The sequence below is a fragment of the Hyaena hyaena genome, unplaced genomic scaffold, assembly GCF_003009895.1.
Source record: "Hyaena hyaena isolate Hyena2069 unplaced genomic scaffold, ASM300989v1 scaffold_364, whole genome shotgun sequence".
Classification (NCBI taxonomy): Eukaryota; Metazoa; Chordata; class Mammalia; order Carnivora; family Hyaenidae; genus Hyaena; species Hyaena hyaena.
This window is the reverse complement of record NW_024080996.1, coordinates 702,899-718,638: the sequence shown is the minus strand read 5'-3', so window position 1 is coordinate 718,638 and position 15,740 is coordinate 702,899. Positions and strand designations below refer to the sequence as shown.

Genomic DNA, 15,740 nt, shown 5'->3' with positions numbered 1-15,740 from the left:
CCTGGTTCTCTTTCAGGGTTTTAATTGCCCTCACTCCGCACACAGTAGATTATTGTCTCTCTTGCAAACTGTTCAAGAGGCAGTGACATGGGCATGGCCTGGCGACACAGTGGCCCAACCTCTCTGTATTCTATGTTTATGTGCTTAGGGAGTCTGCCCTTGTCTTGTCTCCTAGGGTCTGAGCATCTGGGAGCAGGGCAGGTGGGAGGCTGGAGAGCAAGGGTTGGATCTTGTTTCCCTGCCATCCTGGGGAGCAGTAAGCCTCCTCCCCCTCCCCTCCCCCACCATTACTCTGCAGATGTGAACCTTATTCTCTTACAGCTAAAGGAAGCCCAATGACCTTCCCCAGGGACAATGATTGTTTGAAAGGCCTGTTTTGTAAGGAAGCCAGGGAGAAGGCATAGGTGTGAGAGTTTTTAAAAAGTTCTTCACTTGATCTAGCTTTCTGGGTCAGGGGAGGGAGAAACCCTTTCTTTATAGGAATAGAGGCAGAAAGAATGCTTGGGTATGCCCAGAGGGAGGCTTTGGGAGGAGGCCAAGCACGGGGCAGGGGCTTGAATCCTTCGCCCTTGCTAGGGGTCAGGTCAGGGGCCAAAGCAAGGTACTTGACTCCTGCCTCACCAACTGGTAGGTCCCCAGCTACCAGGTGCCCAGAGAAGGGTGCCCAGAGGCACTGCCTTCCCAGTGATTCCCCGGATGCTTGAAACAGTCCTCTGTACACCCAGTAACCGGCCTCTGATTTCCCCTTAGTTTAGGATAGTTGCTCCTTTTGAGCAAGTGGCCTCTCTAATCTGAGCTGGCCTAAAAAGTGTATCGGGAACCAGGCGTTCATTCCGAGGGTAGGAAGGTTGGGTGGAAGCACAGAGCTCCCTAGGAAGGGCACCGGATAGTCACGGGGGTTAGGTTACTGATGTTAGTTTCCATAAGACCCGTGGGGGATTGGGCCAGAAATTTAATAATCTATGTGGTCCTAAGAGGGCACAACCCATACCCACTAAGAACACAGCCGGTGAAACAGGAGCAAAAGCGACCCAGGTTCATCGCCAGAGCCACGCCTCTGCCCCTCCCGCGCATGCTCACACCCGCCCACGCGAGACCCGTCGCCGCGGGGACCTCCCCTGGCCCCTCGCGGCGGCAGCCGCGCTCCCCCGCCCTCCCCCGGGCCCGGCCGCTTCGCCGGGCGTCTCCCCCTCCCCCCCCCCACCCCGGGGGGTGCCGAGGCGGCTCAGGCGCTGATCTCCACCGGGCTGGCCTCGTCTTGCTCGCGGATCAGGTGCACGCCCGCAGTCCGCAGTGTGCGCGAGGCGCTGCGCGAGCGGCCGGGCGAGCTCGGGGCCCGGGGCGGCGACGTGTGCGTCCGGCCGGTGGCGGGGGAGCGCGCCGGAGAGCGCGGGTAGCGGCGGGCCGAGCGGATGGGCAGCCCCGGCGAGCGGCCGGGTACCGCCGGCGACACTGAGTAGCCCGGCGGGCCGGGCTCGGTGGCGCTCCGAGGCTCCGGGGCGGGGTTCTCCTCGGGCTCCGGGGAGTCCTGCAAGGACACGCGCCGCCGCCGGGGTGAGCGTCCCCTCGAGGACGCGGGGAACACCGAGGCGGGCCCACCTCCTTCCACACGCCCACCTCGTGGAAGGCGGCAGACAGAGGTCTGGTTTTTCTTGCAACACAGACCCTTAGCATAGTGCCTGGTAAGTAACAGGTGCTCAGTAAATGTTCAAATGCATTAACTTGAGGGCTTTGCCTCATTCTCTTCTTCCCGCTTGGCTTGGACAGCCTGGGACAGACTTAGTTGTAGAATAGTGGGGGAAGTCATCAGGGTTGGTGTCCAGAGACCTAGGTTTGAAGCCTAGATCTATCGGCCACTTATGTGTATTTACTTGTTTGATCCTGGGCAAGTCATTTCGCCTCTGTCGACCTTATTTTTCTAATGCCTAAAGTGCGGGTGAGGAAAATATTTCTCAGGGTTAGCCTGAGCGCTGGAAAGAGATACGAGCATGCTAAGGCTACCCAGACGAACGTGGGGCTCACTATGTGTTTGTGGGGCACCAGCACGAAGCCGCTCACCTTGTCCTTCAGGACGTACAGCGCCATGGGGTTCTTCCGCTCCTGCTCGCTGCTTCGTGGGAGGGTATCTGCTGCACAGGGTGAAGAATGGGGGTGGCTGGCCCAGGTACAGAACCCTTGTCACCAGCCAGCACCTGTACTCTTTACTCCCCAAGTGGCCAGTCACGGCCCCAACACAACCTCCACCAAAGGATCCAGAATACCTGGGGTCCTACCTTGGCCGCACCTCTCCCTGCTCTGCAGTCTTCGTGCAGTTGGTGGAGGAAGGGGCCCTGCAGAGCTGGCTTCCTTGTGGCCCAGTTCTGCCTTTTCCCAGCAGCCCACTGATCTGAGTGGCGATGGGATGGGTGAGTGGGTGGCTGGGAGCTCACCTTCTGGTTTCAGACGGTCATCATTCTGATCCATATATTCCAGGGAGTTTTGCTTCTCCAGCTTCCTCTTCTTCCTGAAAATCAACCCACCATCCTCTGAAGGGAGCTGTTGAGCATGAGCAGAAGGACTGGGGACAGGGTCCCTAGAGGAATCTGGTGGTGGTAGGAGAGGCCTTGTAACAGGCAGATGGGTGGGGCGCAGTGGGAGTAGCAGTAGTCCCTATGCTTTGGACCGAGTCACATCTAGGTCTGCATCCTGCGCTAGCATCGTGGGCAAGTCACCTAACGCATCTGAGTCTGGGTGTTATTATCTGTAAACTGCAGATAATCATACTTAAAAGGCCGTTTATTGCCCACAGCCACAGTGCCTGGTCTGCAAAATGTGCCCTGCAAGTGCGACCATTATTACAGCGCCAGGTCTGGCGGGGGTTGGGGGGGGTGGGTTGTGAGCACATGGTGTTGTTACATATGCAACACATGCAATGGTAAGACAATCTCCTGGGAAGAGGCGCAGGGCCCTGGGGGCATAGGTATTTAAGAGTCTAAGAGCAGATTGTGGGGTGGGAATGGATCCAAGGATTAGGGTGCTCAGGGTGTGGAACTTGGAGAGTTACCCAGACTTTTTGGAGGGTTTCCAGCAGGCACAGACTGTCACCAAGGTCACAAGGAGGAAGATGCCTCCTGTAGACAAGATGATGTAGAGGGAGCTTCTTCCTAGGGAGAGAGAGAGGCAGAGTGGGGGAGGGAGACTTCAGAGGAGCCACGGTATGGTGAGCAGAGCTCCTGCAGCAGAAGGGAGGGGAAAGGAGCCCCACGCAGCATGGCCGGCCCATGGCAGAACTGACTGAGCCCACTGCCCACCTGTTGCTGTCCTCCATGGAAAGCTGGCCCATCTCTGCCTCTCCCCACCCAGGGGCACTCTGCCTGGGGTGTCCTTAGTCCCTCACAGCACCTGCCTCTTGGGGTTTTGAGTCCTAGGGGTGGGCAGTCAGGGACACTCACTGTATACGGTGATTTTGATGGGCAGGCTGCGGCCCTGGCTGATGGAGTTCTCCACCACGCAGCTGTACAGGTCGTCGTCCTCCATGAGCACGCGGGTGATGGTGAGCACCTTGTGGTCAGGGGACAGGAGCATTCTCGAGTCGTTCAGGAGGGGTTTGCCGTCCTTCAGCCAGGTGTAGCTGGGCTTGGTGCCGTTCTCATGTGAGCAGTTCAGGGTAAAGGACTCGCTGAGCTCCAGCACAGTGGTTGAAGCCACTAACACCTGTGGCCTGGAAATGGGCACTGAGTCCCGGGGGAGGGAGAGCCTTGAGCCATGGGACAAAGAGCTTCTTCCTTCCCCTTTGTACCTCCCCGCCTTCCAACACATCACAGCTCAACTTGTGGTAGGAGAGGCCCTTTATGGGTCTTTCCAATCTTTCCCCATCGCCCACCCATTCATTCGTTCATTCATTCATTTCTTTACCAAGTATTTGTTGAGCACCTACTATGTGCAGAGGATACAATGCTGAACAAGACAGCCACGGTCCCTGCCTCATGGGCCTTCCTTTCCTTCTCAAATGCCCTTTCAAGATGTCTTAAACTGGCCCAGCCTGGAACATATTTCGGTTGGGTTAAACCTAGGTCCAAATGTCTGGGTTCAAATAGTAGCTCTATCACGTGCTAGCTGCGTGACCCTACGCAAGTTCCTCAACCTCTTTGTGCCCCAGTTTCCTCATCTACAAAATGGGGATAATGATATTAACTATCCCTACCTTATTACGAGCATTAAATGAGTCAATGTATTTCAAAACAAGGAACACCTCTGGCATATTGTAAGCACTTTATAGACACTCACTGTGGCCTGTCTGCCAACTTCTGATGTCCAATGGTCTCTCTCTCTCTCTCTCAGCTCCCCAGTGGCTTCTGTGTTGGTATTCCCAGGGTCTGGCCAGTGTACAGGGCCAGGCACCAGCCCCTTCCCCAGTCCCAGGCACCAGCCCCGCCCCCTTTCCTGTCAGAGCACTTTACCATCTACAGTGAGGTTGATGGTCTTCTCCCCGGTGAACGTGTCATCCGTGATGGAGATCTCAACCTCATAGGTGCCCTCATCGGCCAGCTGCAGGTCACTGAGGAGCAGGGAGCCATTTTCGAAGAGGCGGATGCGGTCTCGGTAGTCAGTCCGTAGGGTGCCAATGACCTCTGTGCCGATGGACTGTACCACGGTCACTGGCTTGTCCCGCTTCAGCTGCCACTTCACGACGGGCTTGTCGGTGCTGGTGCTACTGTACTGCACGGAAAGCAGGGCTGACTTCCCCACTGTGCCATGGATCAGGCGCACCGGGCTGGTGATGTTCACCCCCTCCAGGGGCTCTGTGGACACACACCCATGGGGAGACGGCAGTGTCAGGCTCTTGGCTCCCTACTCCACACCCTCCCTTATGTCTTCATGCCTCACCCTCTGGGCCCTTCACTCCCTGTCAGTCCTTCCTTCCTACCCTTTGGCGCCATGCCTCTCTACTACAGCTCTGGCTCCTCTGATTCGCTGTCACCCCTCACACCCATCTCTTGCCCTAAGTCCTTCTTCTCCCTTCTTCTCTCTACCTCTGACAATTTTTTCCATTGCCTTCCTCTTGAGGAAGACCTGCAGCTAACCCACGCGCTGTGTGCTGCATTCGCAGAAACATTTACTGAGTACTGTTCCATGTCCTTGGGACATATCAATGAGCAAAACAGACAAACACAGACCTCAGGGTGAATTTGTCAGATTTTCTTCTTGATTGGGGATTGGGAAAGTAGAGAATGGAGAAGCATGGGAACATAGATTCGTAAAGGAGTGTGTGACAAGACACTGCCAATAAAGGGGAAGTTTAGGGGCCAGAAGAGAACTAGACTATTCTTCATTTGTACCAAGAGTCTCACCTCTCCTTGCCCCAGCTGCATGTAACACTTCACTAGGCCTGCCTGGGGTCAGGTGTGAGGTCGAATAGTCCTGCAACTGTTTTGAAATACACCCAGACTCCAACCCAACTTGCAGCCCCTATAGAAGAGGGATTCGGGATGGGTAGAACAAAGAGTTTGGAATCAAAAGGCCTTGTGAGATTGGACTGCACCACTTCCAGCCTGTGTGGATCTGGGCAAGCCATCATTCTAGGCCTCATCCTTCTCATTTAGAAACTCAGGATACAAAAGGATGTTCTTGTTAGAATAACTGCCTTATCAAGTTCACAGTGGGAAAGTACAAAACGTACATCAGTTATTATCGTGTAGCAGAGAGAACACAAGAATGAGCATCAGAGACTTGGGCCCTTACTGTTGCCTTAGGGCCTAGGAAAAGTCACTTAGCTGTTCGGGGCTCAGACAGGTAAAATAAATGGTAATCTTGATGTCTCATTCATTTGTTCTGGCCCTGAAATCCTGGGATTTTACTATCAAGTCCAATGGTTGCCCCATCTAGAGATACATCTCATATTTCAGAGATCTCTTAGAAGCTTTGGGATCTGAATGAGTGCCATTCATTGGTGTTACATGACCTTGCAGAGCAATATGACCACCTAAAGGGGAGTCTTCTGGAGAGGATGTTCATTGGGAGCAGGGCTGAGTTTAGCTAAACAGACACACACATGTTAGGTTCTCAGTCTCCCTGCACCCCCAGCTGCTCTCTTTGATGGTTACACACCTCTGAAGTTCCCTCTTTCTTTCTCTCCACTGCTTCCCACTCTGCTATTACTGCTATTTGGATTTGGGGAAGCCAAGTTGTACTTTTCCTTTCCTTATTCTTCTCCTTGTACCTAAAGGACCCAGATCAAACCAAGAGGGAATTAAACTAAAATTTAATAAACATATTCAACCCATTTTTGGAACAAATGCTTTAAGTAGCAAACTCATCATCTTTGGAAGGGGTCAAGGAAAGGCCAATTGTTATTCTTTCACCTCTCTATGCCTCAGTTTCCTCCTCTGCATAATGAGGTTTGGGGCCAAATGATGACAAAGGGCTTTCTCAGCTCTAACATTCTACGATCCAGTACCTGCCAAGTCTGTTAGACTTAAGTATGAAGGTCGAATCACGAAACCTTAAGTACTGGAATGATTGAAGTCACCATACGTATGAATATTATATGCTTGTTATTGAGAGGATTCTTGATTTGGGGGAACTGGAATGGCCAAATCAAATATTTTCAATTTTTTAAAGTAGGGTCCATGCTGGGTGTGGCTTGAATAGCCCTCCTCCAATGTGGGCTTGAACTCACAACCCTGAGATCGAGACCGGACTGGAGATCTAGTGTGACGCTAAACCGGTGAAGCCACCCATGTGCCCCTCAAATTTTTTATTAAAGATATTTTGAGGGGTGCCAAGGTGGCTCAGTCAGTTAAGCATCTGACTCTTGATTTCAGCTCAGGTCATGATCTCATGGTTTGTGGGATCGAGCCCTGCATCAGGTTCTGTCTGTACTGACAGAATGGAGTCTGCTTGAGATTCTTTCTCTTCATTTCTCTCTGCCCCTTCCCTACCCCCACTCTCTCTGTCTCTCTCAAAATAAGTAAACATTTTTAAAAAAGATATTTTTGTTCCCACAAACTATGTATGAGAATGAAAACAAATAAAATCTAGTTGTAGCTCACCAATTTGGCCGAAGAGGTGGTGGAAACTAGACTCTTGTCCTCCTCAATCACTTGGGGTGCCACTAGGAATCCCTGTGGCTCTCTGTATCAGACTGAAATCCATTTGACCATGTAATGTTTGAGATTTCTTCCAAGTGTTAGTTTCTGTGATTATTTAGATGCAATTTCCTACCTAGCAACTGCTAGGTCCCAGGCTTGGCTTGATTTAGAAAAGCCAGCGTTCAGATTTCCCTGAACAGGCAAATAGACTTTGGTATGTGTGACTTGAGGTGGCCCTGAAAAAAGTCATTGACTTTCATTAAAGGCCAAATAGTTGGAGAACATCTGTTCAGGACCTAGTCTGAAGTGGTGGGGTTTGCACATGAGGGTGGTATATGCAGAGTCATCCTGGGGCTTAGCCCCCCCAACCACCAAACCTTGAGGGTTCTCATTTCCTCCTTCCAGGAGGATGAGAAGTGACAGCCCCAGCCTCAGCCCCAAGGAGAAGTGGAAGGGATTCTCTCTCCCTGCGTTCTTCTCTGGCCCTCTCTTGAGCTTCCTCTGTGTCACGTCTCCCCTGTTGCATACAATGTCCAGGTGGTCCTTTTGTGATGTCTTCCCAGCTCAGGTCAGTTCTTTCTGCCAGTTTAAACTTGATTCTTCTGCATAAGAACGTTGGGAAAGCTATAACGTATGAATTGCCCTAGGCTTCCCCCTCCTATAGGTGGGTGCCTGCCTCGTGTGTAGGAACATGGGTGTGCCCACGAGTCACAGGGATGTTTGTGCACATGTTCAGAAGTGAATGGAGCAGTCTTTCTCAGAAAGCTGACAAAGAGAGTATTTTGCTGAGCAAACACTGTTTCCCAAAACTCTAGCCAAAAGTGGAGTCGGTGTTAGGTTCAGGGTTCCACAACTTTCAGGGGACGCAGAGAACTGGGATGGGTGCCAGAGCATGACACAGAAATGAGGAAATGGCTAACAACAACGATCCACAGTGGAAATAAAAGAAACGAGGGCTATTCAACCTTGAGAAGCTACGAACTTAATCATGGTCCTTGAGTCGCTGAGGCATCATTATGTAGAAAGTCTCTGTTCCCACTGGAGGCTGAACAAAAGGAAACTGACATCACAGCAAGATTTACCTGTCACCTTAAATGATGCCATACTGGGTCAGATGGGTGGGCCCTCGCAAGTGGGATTTTGACCAGCTGTGACACCAGAGAATGTCAAGCTTTAAAGCATGAGAATGTACCTGTCAGTAGTCTTGAGTTCCCTTAATAGCCTTTCCTTTTAAGGCAACCATCTTCTACTCGTTTTTATGTGCTCCTTTTTGCTTGGCAAAATTTTCCTTTTACCAGTATTTGCCTTGAATTTTCCTTTTAAAAGTATCAGTGAAACATTGCCCACCATGTATTCTAGGGTTTGGTCTTTATACACCGAATCCATACTTACTAACACCATGGACTCCAGTTATAGACCTTTTTATGTGGGTTTTTGTTTTGTTTGTTTTGTTTGGATCTGTCACCACAAGGAAGTCCCTTTGACCATCATAGATGTCTTTCTCTGGGCTTTCTCTAATTCTATTATTTCTTTTTTGAGGTGCAGTGACCAGAACTACATACAATAATCCAAAGACAGCACACAGTATGTTTTTCTAAATGAAAAACTTCTTGCTTTCTGCTTTTGGTGTTTTTCATATTCTTCCTAACGAATGATGCTCTGAGAACAACCACTCCTCTGCTCCTGTCCTTTTAGGTGCACCACTGATGGCTACCTGCTGAGGTTACTGTGTTGTATGCTTACGCTGGTATCCTGTTGAGGCCTCCAAGGGTCAATAAGAGTGTGAAATCATTTTAAGTGTCCATCACTCAGGAACATAAGGGGAAGCCAGGAAACAGAAATTGTGAAGAAGGCCCTTGGGATCCAGGAAGAGAGGGGTCTAGGTCCCTTTTTATCTGTACTCTAAAGAGTATAGATGTTCAGTAATGCATACCTAGCATTAATACCTAGGTATTAAGATGCCACCCGGAGATTTACCCTGTTTTAGATCAGAACAAGCACTATGGTTAAGCTGTTAGCTCTCTAAACTGACTTATAAGTTTAACACAGTACCAATGAAAATCCCAGGAGGTTTATTTTGTGATAGAGGCACAAGAATAGACCAATAGATCAGTGGAATAGGATAAAGAGCCCCAAGATAAACATATATGATTGCTTGACTAACGCCAAAGATGACATTGCCGTGCACTGGGAAAAGGATTCTCTTTGTAATAAGTAGTGCTAGACCATGTAGGAAAGAAATGAGTTGTGACTCTTACCTCACACCTTACACAAATATCAATCCTAGATGGACTGCAGATCTAAATGTGGAAGGTAAAACAATATGTTTTTAAAAAGAAAACATAGGAGGGGGCACCTGCATGGCTTAGTGGGCCAAGCGTCAGACTTCGGTCATGATCTCGCGGCCTGTGAGTTCGAGTCCCATGTCAGGCCCTGAGCTGTCAGCCTGCTTCACATTCTGTGTCTCTGTCTCTCTCAGCCCCTCCCCCACTCACGCTCTGTCCCTGTCTCTCTCTCAAAAATAAATAAATATTAACAAAATAAAAAAAATAAAACATAGGAGAATATCTCTATGACTTGGGGGCAGACACATATTTCTTAAACAGGACACAAAAGTGGTACCTATAAAAGAAGAAAATGATACATTGGACACAATACAATTAAGACCTTGTTCATCAAAAGACACCATTAGGAGAGTGAAAAGGCAAGCTGCAGAGTGAGAGAGATTTGCAATGCATATGTCCTAGAGAGGACTTGTATCCAAAATATATTTCTTAAGCTTGTACAAATCAATAATTTTTTAAAAATCCAGAAAACTTAGTAGAAAATGGGCAAAAGACTTAGAACAGGTACTTCACAAAGAAGGATATCCAAATGGCAAATAATGATATGAAAAAGATACAACTTCATTAATAATCATGGGAATGCAATTTCAAAGTATTATTTGATACCATTTCCTACTCACTAGGGGATGACTAACATGAAAAAGATAAAACACAATTGTTGAGGAAGATGCAGGGTTATCTGGAACTCTCTTACCCTGCTGGTGGAAATGTAGATTGATATAATCACTTTTGAAAATTGTTTGACCATATCTACTAAAGCTAACCACATATAACTCAGCAACTCAACTCCTAGGTATATCCCCAAAGAAATGTGTACCAAAATGTTCACCAAAAGACAGGCCCTAGAATATCTTAGCAACTATATTGATAAAGCCCCAAACTAGAAGCAACCAAAGTACTTATAAAAGTGGAATAAAAAAATTTTTAAAAATGTTTACTTATGTATTTTGAGAGAGCACGCTCACGCTTCTGTGCAAGCAGGGGAGGGGCAGAGAGAGAGAGAAAATCCTAAGCAGGCTCCACACTGTCAGCACAGAGGGTCTCTGTCTCATGAACTGTGAGATCATGACCTGAGCTGAAATCAAGAGTTGGATGCTTAACCCACTGAGCCACCCAGGTGCCCTGAATAGATAAATAATTTGTGGTATATTCATACAATGTAATATTATACAGCATTGAGACCAAACAAATGACAATTTCAACAACAACATGAATGAATCTTACAAATTTTGGGGTGCCTGGGTGGGTCAGTTGGTTAAGCATCAGACTTCAGCTCAGGTCATGATCTCATAGTTCAGGAGTTCAAGCCCCTCTGTGCTGACAACACAGAGCCTACTTTGGATCCTCTGTTCCCCCCTCCCTTTGCCCCTCCCCCTTCAAAAAAATTTTTAAAAACCCAAATGTGGTGTTTAGTGAAAGAAGCCAGATACTAAAGAATGCAGGCATATGTCCTTTACACGAAGTTCAAAGACATGCAACATTAATCTGTATTAGAAGTTAGGATACCACTGTACCCCTGAAGGAGGGCAATTGTAACTGAAGTAGTATGGAGGTGCTTCTGAGATGCTGAAATATTCTTTTTTTTTTTTTAATCTTGGAGGCTGATTACATGGATTCATTCACTTTTGAAAGGTTTATCGCCTGTATCCTTACACTCAATGCGTTTCTGTGCATATCTCTGTTAAAAGGAAAAGATAGCACCTACAATGTGAAGGTGATCTCATGGCTAAAAGGGTGAAGTCCAGATAAGGGGTTTCTTCCTATTGGGTCTCTGGAGGATGGGATAGTTTTAGGATCCCGGAGAGTAAAATTTTGCAAATCAGCTTATGTAGATTTATGGCATGCCACGTTTATGTCTATATGTCAGTCTCTAGAAAAACTTTGTTTGAATGTTTCATGAATTAGGCTGAGATCAATTTAGGAAAGCCTCATTTGTCCATGTTAAGGACAAAACATTAAAGACTATTACTTGCCCCCTTTAAGTGTCAATCCTAGGGGCGCCTGGGTGGCTCAGTCGGTTAAGTGGCCAACTTCAGCTCTGGTCATGATCTCGCAGTCTGTGAGTTCGAGTCCTGCATCAGGCTCTGTGATGACAGCTCAGAGCCTGGAGTCTGCTTCGGTTTCTGTGTCTCCCTCTCTGCCCCTCCTCTGCTTGCTCTCTGTCTCTCTCTTAAAAATAATAAACATTAAAAAAAAAAGTCAGTCTTAAAAACTACATTTCCCAGTCTTCTTTGCAGTTAGGTATGACCATGTGACCAAGTTCCAGGCAGTAGAACCAGTGGAAGTGATAGGTACCAGTTCAAGGCTAGCTTAGAAAAATGTTTCTCTCTCTCTCTTTTTTAAAATTCTCTACCTGAAAGAAATGGAGATAAACCTTGGAGTGACTGTTGGAAGCTGATAGAGAGCTTCATCAGCTTGGTCCCTGAAAAAACTTCAGGAAGCGGCACCCTTGAGGAAGGGGTCCCAGGCTTAGTTTAGAACCACACTGTCCTATTATATGGCTTGTACCAGGAACGTAAATTTTGGAATTTGTTGTAGAAGCTAGTATCTTCCTAACTAATATAGTGAGGATGGCAGAAATTCCTTATAGAATCCCAGCTCTTGCTTGTTCTTGAGTCCACAGCAGCACAGTGGCCTGACCCTGCACTTATTTACCTCTTTACCTACCATAGGCCATAACTCGTACCCTCTTAGCATAATTTATATTTACAATGCTTTTTGCTGTATTTACTGAGTAACATGTTCCCACACAGAAGATCCTTTGTTACTTTTTGTTTTTGCCTGGTCACGATGACTGACGAGATCCTTCTATAATTTTTTTTTCTTACCATTCGATGACCTGAAAGCATTTAGGGAGAGCTCTGATTGGTATATTACATTGTGCATTTCACGTTCCCGATCCACTGCCTGCATACCTTGGGTTCCCGTTATTTCTTCAACTCGCTGTAATTTCCACTGAGACTGCTCTTACTAAGGCTAACAGTTAACCTCTGAATTTTGTATCCAACAAACTCTTTGAGCTGTAATATAATAATAAAATAATAATGATGATGATGATAATAGTTGCAGATATAATTGGCCCTTGATATACTGGACCTCTTTGACACTTTTGATGCTGACTCTCAGAAAAACTCTCAACTCCCTTTCTGGACACCACAGTCTTCTAGTTTCCCCTCTGTCCCTCTTGCTTTTCCTTCTTGGTCTCCTCGGCAGGCCTTTTCCTCTTCTACCTTCTTCTACAAATCTAGGGTTACTCTGTGCTCCACTTTTAGCCCATTTTCTCCCCCGAGGCGATATTATCCACTCTGTGTTTTGGATCTCACCTATAGGCTGAGGGCTTCCACCTGCTTTTCTTCACCCCTGACCCCTGTCCCCACCCCCACTTCAGGCTATTCAACATCTCCCCACAAATATCATGTAGGCATTTCAACCTCAACCTGGTCGGGACTCATTATCATACCCCAGACCCCATCCCAGCGATCGGTTCGATCGGTTCAGGCGTCCGTCACACAGAAATCCTATCTCCCTCTCTGGATCCTCCTACTTCCTATCAATCACTAGATCCTGACTTTGGCTCAAAATATTATCTCCATGTGCCTCCTTCTCCCTATTTTTATTCTAATTCCAGCTCATGTCATTTCTCTCTTGAACTATTGCAATAGCCTTGTTATGGGTTAAATTGTATCCACCCCCAAATTCATATGTTGAAGTCCTAACCCCAGTATATTGAGTGTGACCTTCTTTGGCAATGGGCTTATTGCCAAGCTGAAGTCAACCCTGGGGTTGGCTGGGCCCCTAATCTAGTATGACTCATGCCTGATAAAAAGTGGAAATTTGGATACAGACACAGGCACAGGGGAAATGTCCTGTGAAGATAGGTTATGTTGGCACAAGCCAAGGAACGACCTGAAACCAGCAGACAGTCCTGGAACAGATCCTTCCCTTGGGCCCCAAAGAGCCTATGATCTTGATCTCAGACTTTCAGCCTGCAGAACTGTGATAATGTACATTTCTGTTGTTTAAGCCACCCGGTTTGTGGTTCTCTATGACAGCGGGCCTAGCAAATGGATACAGGCTTCCTTTCCTATCTTGTTTGCCTCTTGTTTCTTTTCCAATGGCTCCCTGCACGGTGAGCTTTCTGAAATACAAATCTGGTCCTGCCAGTCCCCAGATTACATACCACCTAATACCCCTTTCCCTCCTCCACTGTTTACAGATTATATTCCAGGGTCCTTAGTATGGTTTACAAGGCCCTCGCCTAATTCACATTTTCCTCTCCAGCAATGGTGAATGGCTGGGCTCCTACTAAACACAGGATGCCATTTCGAAATGTTGACCTTTCTCCATTTCCCCAACTATAATGCACACTCCCACACCTACCTCTTTTTCTCATCCTTTAAATTTTGGGGCAGACATTCCCAGGAAACCTCCCCTGATATTCCCCCACCTGACCCTGCACCACTAGCAGCAGCTTTCTGGATGGGGTAGGTGACCTCTCTCTGATCCTGGGCATCCTTTGTGTATTTGACTCATAGTAGTTTCTGCATTTTATTAAAATGATCTCTGCATCTATTTGCTACACCAAACTGAGAATTTCTAGGCTCTCCGGATTGTGTGTGTGTGTGTGCACGTGTGCACATGACCACACACACACACACACACACACACACACACACACACAGAAACACATCTATTTAGAGTACGATCAATTCTCTAAGGAGTTGGTAGGGGGCAGTACAGAAGGTAGGTGTTTCAGGTGAGTTATAGATAGATTGGTGTTATTTCCAAAAATCAAAAGGCGCATTATCTCCAAAGCTTATTTCATCTCCCTTGCTGTTTTACGGTCGGAGAAGCTAGGATGGGGGTTGGGGAGGCACAAACCCCAGATCTCCCCCTCCCCTCCAAGCCCCATCATGATCCCTTGGAAAGAATGCCCAACTGGCCCACGCCAACAAGACATCCCATAAGAAATGGCTCACTGCCCTCTATCTAATGTACTGAATGCCGTGGGAGCTCCAAAGTCATGCAGCCTTTTGGGGGAGGGGCGCAGGGGCTGGGCGGGAGGCACACAGAATGAAGAAATACATTCAACACTAATGCCTGAATTCACTGAGATGCTTCCCACGGCGGCAGCTGAGCTCTCTCCCCTCCTCCCACCCTAAAGGCGTTCTGGCCTTCAACTCCCCCTCCCTCTCTTTTGAAAGTACCGGGTCCCCTCTCCAGACCCTTTCTTACCCTTTTGGTCTCCTACCTGGCTGGATCAGAAGAAGGTAGACAAAAGGGGTGAGGCTCAGGGCACTGAAGGCTCTGGACAGGGCTCCCCTTTCTCTCTTCATTTTGGGTGGCGTTCTCCAGCTCTGGTGCAGACAATTAGCATGATTTCTCCACTCTGGGCACGTCCCTTTGTACCACTCGGAGTTTCTCTGCCCGAACACAGCCCTGCCAACTTCCCTCTGAATACACAGAGCCCTGTGTGTTGCTGGACTTGTTCTTTCCTCTCTTTCAGACCTGGCATTTTCTAGTTTCAAAGCGCTGCATCCCCAGTTCAGAAGGGGGTATCTGCTTAGGATATAATCTCCGATGTGGGTTCTAATCTGATGGGTCCCATCGGTTCTTTGCCTGCCTGCACTGAGCCCTACTACCAGGGGGAGGTGAGGGTCTGGGCTCGGCGAGGGGACACACTCTGAGCTGGGTCTTGTGTCCTGACCTACCCTGTCTCCACCTCACGCTCCTTGTTCCTGCGAAGAAGGGCGCGTGCCAGGGACTGACCTCCAATAAGCTCTGAAAAGGGAGGGAGAGGAGCTTTCAAAAAGCTGAGGGAAACAGAGATCCCAGAGAACTGCTGAAGAAATGGAAAGCCCCTGTTCCACCCCAAAGGAAGAAGATTGGAAACTGGTTTGAAGTCTATTGTTTTCAAACGTGTCCTGGTCCTGCTTGGGATTCTCTATCCTATCACAGAATCACATAGATGCTGGGGACCTCTTTCCAGAAGCCGTTCTGTTCATTCCCCTGCCTCCAGCCACTTTCCTAGAACATGCCAGAGCACAGATGAAGGTAATACTCTAACAGCCAGCATCCTGGGGTTCTGTTACTGGCGTCACAGTCCCGAGGCTGTGATGAGAACACCCTAGCTCTATATGACCCCTCATGACTGTGTCCACACCTTCTCACGAGCACTGTCAGTGGGACATATACTTACTAACTGAGGTCTTGGGAAGGGCTCATAGTTTCATTAAGCCTCTAATTTCACATCTAAATCTCAGGGAAATAGTAGCTTCCTTATAGGAATTGTTGGGAGGATTGATGACAATTTAGTACAGTGGAG

At 48.2% G+C, this 15,740-nt stretch overlaps 1 protein-coding gene across 6 annotated transcripts; it reads right to left on the bottom strand.

Annotated features, from left to right (window-relative positions):
• Window positions 1-1,211: 1,211 nt before the first annotated feature.
• HEPACAM (hepatic and glial cell adhesion molecule) lies at window positions 1,212-15,074 on the bottom strand. 6 transcript variants are annotated; one of them, XM_039250202.1, is made up of 7 exons: window positions 14,667-15,074; window positions 4,440-4,781; window positions 3,432-3,713; window positions 3,044-3,143; window positions 2,262-2,503; window positions 2,059-2,129; window positions 1,212-1,528 (listed from the first exon to the last, which is right to left on the bottom strand). In XM_039250202.1, exons 1-7 carry the CDS (start codon window positions 14,749-14,751, stop codon window positions 1,226-1,228), a joined length of 1,425 nt encoding a protein of 474 aa, XP_039106133.1. In that variant the 5' UTR covers window positions 14,752-15,074; the 3' UTR covers window positions 1,212-1,225. The 6 variants fall into 6 exon arrangements, with proteins under 6 accessions (XP_039106133.1, XP_039106134.1, XP_039106135.1 ...); XM_039250203.1 differs by having other exon boundaries at window positions 2,274-2,503; XM_039250204.1 differs by having other exon boundaries at window positions 2,059-2,126; window positions 2,274-2,503.
• Between the last annotated feature and the right edge of the window lie 666 nt (window positions 15,075-15,740).

Excerpts from the sequence above, each read along its gene's own strand:
- HEPACAM (XM_039250202.1), bottom strand. The coding sequence starts at position 14,751 with ATGAAGAGAGAAAGGGGAGCCCTGTCCAGAGCCTTCAGTGCCCTGAGC. Across the intron at positions 4,782-14,666 it reads CCTTCTTCTGATCCAGCCAG|AGCCCCTGGAGGGGGTGAAC; the intron begins GTAGGAGACCAA and ends GTGTGTCCACAG. Across the intron at positions 3,714-4,439 it reads CATCAACCTCACTGTAGATG|TGCCCATTTCCAGGCCACAG; the intron begins GTAAAGTGCTCT and ends CCCGGGACTCAG.